General features: G+C 24.2%; 1 protein-coding gene across 1 annotated transcript in view; it reads left to right on the top strand.

Moving 5' to 3' along the window:
- Positions 1 to 5,898: 5,898 nt before the first annotated feature.
- The window catches only part of LOC113389818, a 39,149-nt gene continuing 36,671 nt past the window's right edge, over positions 5,899 to 8,376 (top strand). Inside the window, exons 1-5 of the mRNA XM_026626824.1 lie at positions 5,899 to 5,977; positions 6,062 to 6,100; positions 6,359 to 6,552; positions 6,678 to 6,798; positions 7,022 to 7,080. Coding sequence (XP_026482609.1) covers positions 5,917 to 5,977; positions 6,062 to 6,100; positions 6,359 to 6,552; positions 6,678 to 6,798; positions 7,022 to 7,080 — 474 coding nt within the window. The 5' untranslated portion in view covers positions 5,899 to 5,916. The remainder of the gene's footprint in view (positions 5,978 to 6,061; positions 6,101 to 6,358; positions 6,553 to 6,677; positions 6,799 to 7,021; positions 7,081 to 8,376) is intronic.

Here is an 8,376-nt window from a genome sequence, read left to right on the forward strand (position 1 = left end):
AAACATTCTGTTCTTATATGTACTAAATAGCATACTATTTATTTATATAATAAATAGTATGTTATATAATTCCTCTAATTTGTTATCATTGTTTTAATCTCGATTATTATTCTCTGTATATTAATTTAATTATTTATTTAAAACAAATCTTTGGTGCATTTTAAATGTTTCTGCTCCAGAGAGCAAATTCATTTTGGAGCAGGACGAAAATAAATAAGGATCAGGCCAGGATTATAATAATTCTGAAACGAGGTACATGGATTAACAAACAGGATTTATATATATATATATATATATATATATATATATATATATATATATATATCCAGTCTTTTAATCTACTAGACTGCACTCTAATTAATTCGTTTTGATTAAGTAAATTTGTACATAAATGAATTAAAAATTTGCTTTTGGGGAAAAAAATAGGGAAAATAATAATTAAAATAATTGGTATAATAAATAATTATTTAAACAATTGGTTGTTAGGTTTTTCAAACGGTTTTAATTTAGTAATTATGTATTTATAAGTATTGAGGGATGTTCTCAGTGAAAGAGTTAAAACAGCAAATCAGGAGTATCACAGTTCGATGGCAAATTAAAAATGTTATATAAACGACTTTTTGAATTATTTAAAAATCTCCAAGGGTTTTCAAGATATTGCATTTTAGGATTTGGAAATTTTTATAAGTTGCTATCGAAATTTTGGACCAACAAAAAAAAATTCTAAAAATTTGATTGTTTTCAAAGTTATGTACAAGGCACAAATATTGAGATTAATAATATTAATTGATAGTACATATATTTCAATATATATTTAAATTTTTAAAATCCATGCTACAAGATGAGTTATCTAAGATTATCTGAACAAAGTTCATAATTCCTGCACGCATTGCGAAGGCATTTTGTATTTTAGTCCAAAAAACACAATAAAAACTAATTATTTGTACCAATCTTTTGGTTTTAAGTAATCTGGGGTTAAATATAATTTTTTGGTACATTTTGAAGTTGTAACTCCTTATTGTCTATGATTTGGTTTAAGGATTAAGTACTCGTAAATTTTGTTCTCAGTGCAAGTGTTAAACCAGCAAATCAGGAGTATGACAGTTCGATGGCAAATTAAAAGTGTTATATAAACGACTTTTTAAATTTCTAAAATATCTCAAAGGGTTCCTGAGATATTGCATTTTTAAACATTTTGATTTCGCAGGATCCATATTGATTTTTTGCAACTTATAAAATTTGTAAAGTGTAAAAATGCAATTTTATAAAAACTATTGCAAATATTTTGATGATTCAAAAAGTTGTTCTAAAAACATTTTTAATTTGCCATCGAATAGTAATCTCGATTTCCAATTTTCACTAATTCATCAAGGATATACTTTCTACTTATATAAATTTCAAGGATGAAATAGTTAACAATGCAAGTCGATAGTTTATATATTGTTATTTAACATGTTTTTATAGTTAATTTATTACTACAGATTGTGATATTTCATGTTTCCTATATGAGTATGCAAATTTAAGTTACATTCTCAGTGAAAGAGTTAAAGCAACAAATCAGGAGTATCACAGTTCGATGGCAAAATAAAAATGTTATATAAATGACTTTTTAAATTATTCAAAAATCTCCAAGCGTTTTCAAGATATTGCATTTTAGGATTTGTTAATTTTTATAAGTTGCTATCGATTTTTTGAAGCCAACAAGAAAAATTCTAAAAATTTGACTGTTTTCAAAGTTATGTACAAGGCACAAATATTAAGATTAAAAATATTAATTGATAGTGCGTATATATCAATATATGTAATAAACAAATAAATTTTCGATTTCTAAAAAAAAAAAAATCATAGAATGAGTTATCGAGGATTACTTGAACAAAGTATATTTTTCAGAAACGCTACGTAAAGGCAAGTTCTAGGTAAGAAATTCGTACTGCATTTGTACTAGATTGTAATTTATATAAATATATATATATATATATATATATAAATAAATTTATTACAATGCCTATGACCTCTTAACTTCAACTAATAAATAAATAAGTGAGCTCCAAAATATTCTAAATAGACAAACTTTACTTTACCGAAACTAAAACAGTAAATATTTACTTTAGCCGACAACGTTGGCGTCCGCATATGCTTTTTATTACCCAAACAAATTTCAACTAAAACTAACTAAACAATAGTGCACACGTTTCGGGTGCAGAAATTTCGGAATTCTTCAGTGCAAAAAAATATAAGAAATATAAGAAAATAGGAGTTTTCTATGGCGTTTTTTGAGTATACCGAGTTGCTGTAGGGTCTTGTGGTGTTAGACAATGTTGTAGATAATTCAATTTTGGATAAATTTGCCATATATTTGATTAATTTTGGACAAACCTATCAAAAGTTATAAGAGACATAATAAATAAATGCATCCATAAGTTAATAACATTATTCAGAGCACTATTTTTAATCACAGTTTTAAAGTATACTGAGTTGCTGTAGGAAGTTGCGATATTAGAAAATGTTGTAGATAATTCAATTTTGAACAAATTTGCCGAATATTTGATCAATTTTAAACAAACCATTCAAAAGTTATAAGAAATATAATAAATCACCACACGTTCAAAAGTTACAAGAGATGGAATAAATAAGTGCACCAATAAGTTTTAAACAAATGCTATTGCCAACAATATTATTTTCAATCGCAATTTTAAAGTATACAGAATTGCTGTAGAGCCATGTGATGTTAAAAAATGTTGTAGATTATTTAATTTCGAACAAATTTGCCGAATATTTGGTCAATTTTGGAAAAGCCGTTCAAAAGTTATAAGTGATAGAATAAATCACCACACCAATAAATTGTTACTAAATGCGATTATTTGCTACACTATTTTCAAACACAATTTTAAAGTATATAGAATTCCTGTAGAGCAATGTGATGTTAGAAAATGTTGTAGATAATTCAATTTTGAATAAATTTGCCGAATATTTGATTAATTTTGGAAAAGCCGTTCAAAAGTTATAAGAAATATAATAAATCACCACACCAATAAATTGTTACTAAATGTAATTATTTGCAACACTATATTCAAGCACAATTTTAAAGTACGTAGAGTTGCTGTAGAGCAATGTGATGTTAGAAAATGTTGTAGATAATTCAATTTTGAATAAATTTGCCGAATATTTGGTCAATTTTAGAAAAGCCGTTCAAAAGTTATAAGAGATTTAATAAATCACCACACCATTAAATTGTTACTAAATGCAATAATTTGCAACACTATTTTTAAGCACATTTTTCAAGAACACGGAGTTGTTGTAGGATGTTCAAATGCAAGAAAATGTTGTAGATTATTTAATTTTGAATAAATTCGCCGAATATTTGATTAATTTTGGACAAACCGTTCAAAAGTTACAAGAAATATAATAAATCACCATACCAACAAATTGTTAGTAAATGCGATTATTCGCAACACTATTTTCAAGCACAATTTTAAAGTACACAGAGTTGATGTAGAGCAATGTGATGTTAGATAACGTTGTAGATTATTTAATTTTGAATAAACTTGCCGAATATTTGGTCAATTTTGGACAAACTGTTCAAAAGTTACAAGAGATGGAATAAATCACCACACCAATAAATTGTTACTAAATAAATCCACTAATTAGTTTTAAACAAATGCTATTATCAATCGCAATTTTAAAGTATACAGAGTTGCTGTATAGCAATGTGATGTTAGAAAATGTTGTAGATAATTCAATTTTGAATAAATTTGCCATATATTTGGTCAATTTTAGAAAAGCCATTAAAAAGTTACAAGTGATATAATAAATCACCACACCAATAAATTGTTACTAAATTCGATTATTTGTAACACTATTTTCAATCACAATTTTAAAGTATACAGAATTGCTGTAGAGCAATGTGATGTTAGAAAATGTTGTAGATAATTCAATTTTGAATAAATTTGCCGAATATTTGGTCAATTTTAAACAAGCCGTTCAAAAGTTATAAGAGATATAATGAATCACCACACCAATAAATTGTTACTAAATGGGATTATTTGCAATACTATATTCAAGCACATTTTTCAAGTACATCGAGTTGTTGTAGGATGTTTAAATATTAGAAAATGTTGTAGATAATTCAATTTTGAATAAATTTGCCGAATATTTGATTAATTTTGGACAATCCTGTCAAAAGTTACAGGCTATATCGTACAAATAATATATTGTCATAATAATATTACTACAACTATTAATTTCTTATTTCTTACGGAACCAGGTGTGTATTTTCCCTAATTTATCGGTCTATTTATTTTCTAAAAGGTCTGTGTTTTATTATCTTTGTTTTAAATATCATTTGCAGACATCTAAAAGAGAGTTCTCGCTTTCTGACTCATTAATTATGTCTTAATTGGCCAATTTATTTAAAATTTGGCACGAAATTAATTTTGCTAAATTGGCTTTTGTCTGGAACAGGGATGGAAAAGATATATAGGTATATGTATATATATATATATATATAGGTATATATATATATATATATATATATATAATTTACAAAGTTTTCCTTACAAGCCGAACTTTATTTTATCCTTAATAATTTTTAATACTCCCGACTAAATTGTCTATAAAAGTTTAGCAAAATTGTAAAACTTTAAAAAGCAATATCTCGGAAACGTTTCGAGATAATTTAATGATTTAAAAAGTCTTTCTAATTACACTTTTTGAAAGCCATTCAATGAGCATATTCTCGATTTGCTGTTTTAACTCCTTCACTAAGAATATTTTTATTTCAGTATAAATTTGACTTAAATTTTACCAATTTCTAACAAAACATTTAATTGTGACCACAAATTTAAATTATTTCAAATATACGTAAATATAAATATAAATAAATATTGCTCTATGATGTAAAATATTTATAAATTTACAAAAGTCTATTCAGTCCATAAAATGTTCACAAAAGTTCAAGTAAGTTCAATTAAATAATTGATTCAATTTAATTAATTTTAATTGATAATTATCGCCTTTGTAGAAAACCCACACTTTATATATATATACGAGTATATATATATATATAATATATATATATATATATATATATATTTCAATTGATTTTCTTAAATAAAAAGTAATTTAATTAATTAATATCCAAAATAACAAATAGTCCTTTACTAAGAGATTTATACTAAATTGCAAGTTTTCTCTTACGCTGCTGGCTCTAAATATGTACTTTGCTCAGATAATATTTAATAACTCATAAAATAGATATATTTTTTTAAATTTTAAAATTTAGTCTCATAGTAAATATGCTAATACATACTTTGTAGTATTAAATTTTTACTAAATACTCTTTTGTGGCGCTTTGAAAATTTTTGAACTTGCAACAATTTTTCAATAAAATTCCTTACGTACAACAGTCAAGAACTATAAAAATCTTGAAATTTCAAAATGCAATATCTCGTGAATCAGATAAGATATTTAGATAATTCAAAAACCAGTTCCAACTACATTATCTAAAATCCGTCAAATGGTTGTACAATTTGCTGGTTTAACTCTAGCACTAAGATCCTTGCAAACAATTACCTTTAAGTACAAAATACTGGTAAATACCATGACGTTTATTTAATTTTCCATAACCGTCGTTATAAAATAAACATACAAATATTTATTTTCCAAATTTTTAAATTACAAAACAATTTTTTATATTTAATTTGCTTCTTGTAAAATATTTCCTGATTCTCACCAAGACAATATTTGTACAGGTGTTCCTTCTTATGTAAATATTATCGAGAAATAATATTATTGGATAAATATTTGTGCAAAAATTGATATTTGGTAATATTTCTGCGAATTTGATAATAAATATTGATAGTAATATATATTAATTTAGTTTTGTGGTATGCTTTTTAGTGCAAAAGTGTTGAAAATATGATTTTGTGCAAAATTTATTGGGTTTTGGTGCTTTTTAGTGCAAATGCTGTTTATGCATGTAATTATTTAAGAAAAATTGTTTATACATTCTATTTTTGATATTAAAAATGTTAACAACTTTTAAATTAAAATTTGTTTTCAGATTTCAATAAGCTAGTGCAGAGTTGGACTGAACCAATGGGTAAATATAATTTTTTATAATAAAAAATACAAATTTATACTTATCTATTCATATTATTACTAGTAATATTTTTACAAATAGTTTATAATATTGACTTCCCTAAATTGTTAAAATTTAGAGTATTTTTTAATAGTTTTTATATAATAAATATAATAGTGGTCCTACAACTGTTCCTTGAGGTACACCATATTCGTTTTTTTTTTTTTAAATTAAGTTTTAAATCTATTGTTACTAAAGTTGATTATTATTATTTTTCAGTATTTAAATACCCATATGCAAGTTTGGATTATTTGCCAAAAACTGGGCAAAAAGCTCAAATAAAAGGTTGGAAAAAAATTTCTGATTTTAAATTGCCTGAAAATGTTAAAGCTTTTTGCCCTGAAGAAGGCAAAGACAAAACTTTATGCACTTTACATGATACTAATGAAAGAATTGTTGGATTTTTAATATCGGTAAGAAAAAAAATATGTGCACCATTATTAATTAATTAATTTATTTATTTATTCATTCATTCGTTTATTCAGTAATTTGTTTATTTACCTAATTATCTGTTTATTTATTTATTTATTTATTACAGATACAGGCAACAGATAATTTGTATGTCAACTTGAATCAATTTTACAACAATCCTTGGTTCAAAAATCAAAAAATAAATAATAAAACTTATTATTCCTTGGAGATATATGTTGCTAATGAAGGTAAATTATTTAAAATATATTGTTATAAACAAAATATATTAATAAAATAAATTTATAGACAAAATTTCATATAAAAAATATGAACATCCAGGCTAGTTATGAGAATTTACATTTGTTTAAGGAGAACTACTTAGGATATTTTTGGGCTTGATATTTGTTTCTATTTTATTATAAACAATTTAAATTTGGTAAATTTGTGCTTAAATCTATTTTTTATTTTTAGATCATATTAAAGATCCTGGAAGAGGAATGCCAGTTGATTCCATTGGAGACAGTTTTAGAGTAATAAATCAAAAAATTCTAAAGAAAATTTAGATGTTCCAACTTCTGAGGAAAAATTAGGAGGAAATGGATGGTTTAAGCAAAATTGTGAGACCAGAAAGGTAAATAAATTAATTGACAAATGAATAAATAAATAAATGAAAAAATATCAAACAGAGTATTAATTTAATTCAAATAATTCTAAGCCTTAAGCTATTTTGCGATAAAGTTTCAATTTATTTATATAATAAAAGATTTGAGTTAATTTTCAAATAAATTTATTTTTTCAGGAACTCATTATTTATATAACAAAACCGATTATTGCAATATTGCCCAAAATAGCCAAGTACTTTTGGTGAAAAAAAAGAACTTGTAGGATTTAGTTTTATGATTCCAGGAGTTTTTGAAAAAGAAATACCAAAACCAGAATTTTTGGAAAAATCGAACATAAACGATTCAAAGTAAATATATATGATAATTATATTTAAATTAAAGTGAAATGTATTAATTTGATTTATTTTGCAGAAATTGTTCCCAGATGCTCCAAAATGTTTAAAAAAATGGGCAATAATTATAAAATGTCAACATTAACAATAACTTTTGCCCCTCAAAAAATATAAGAAAATGTGAAAATAAAGATTATAAAAACCACCAGGAGCTTGGAATTGGATTAAAAATAAACTTAGTACTAAATAAAACTTAATAAATTGTGAACAAATAAATAATGTATAATATATCTAAAATATATGAAAAAAAATGGTACAACATATTTTAAAATGCAAAAAAAAAATATTTTTTCAAATCCTATTTTTTGTATGAGTTTTTTTATCCAGATCTATAAATTTTTGTATATTGAAAAATGTAATAACTCAAAAACTATTGCATAACTAGATAATTCAAAAATGAGAATTAGTTAATTCGATGATATTTCATTCTTTAGCAATAAATAGATAATTTGGGACATTTTTTTGGTTTTTGTCAAATAACTCAAAAATTTCTTTTTTAATGCCAACAAAACTCATGATTTCTGAAATTTAAAATGCAATAATTCAAAACTACTGCAATTTTTTTCATAATTCAAAAACTCGTTCTTATAATTTTTTCCCTAACCCGTCGAATGGCATTACTCAAACTTGCTGGTTTAACTCTTTCACCAAAACTTCTACCATAATAGATACAAATCTAGTACGCCTAGTATAATTAAAAACAATGCATGTATGATTAATTCATTATATTATTTCAATAGTGTAATGTCAATTTCACGTATATAAATAATTATTTATTAATAAAAATTGTTTATAATAATTATTATTAACA

The sequence above is a fragment of the Ctenocephalides felis genome, unplaced genomic scaffold (genome assembly GCF_003426905.1).
Source record: "Ctenocephalides felis isolate EL2017-DRISC unplaced genomic scaffold, ASM342690v1 CF-g0.4_SCAFFOLD_03573, whole genome shotgun sequence".
NCBI lineage: Eukaryota > Metazoa > Arthropoda > Insecta > Siphonaptera > Pulicidae > Ctenocephalides > Ctenocephalides felis.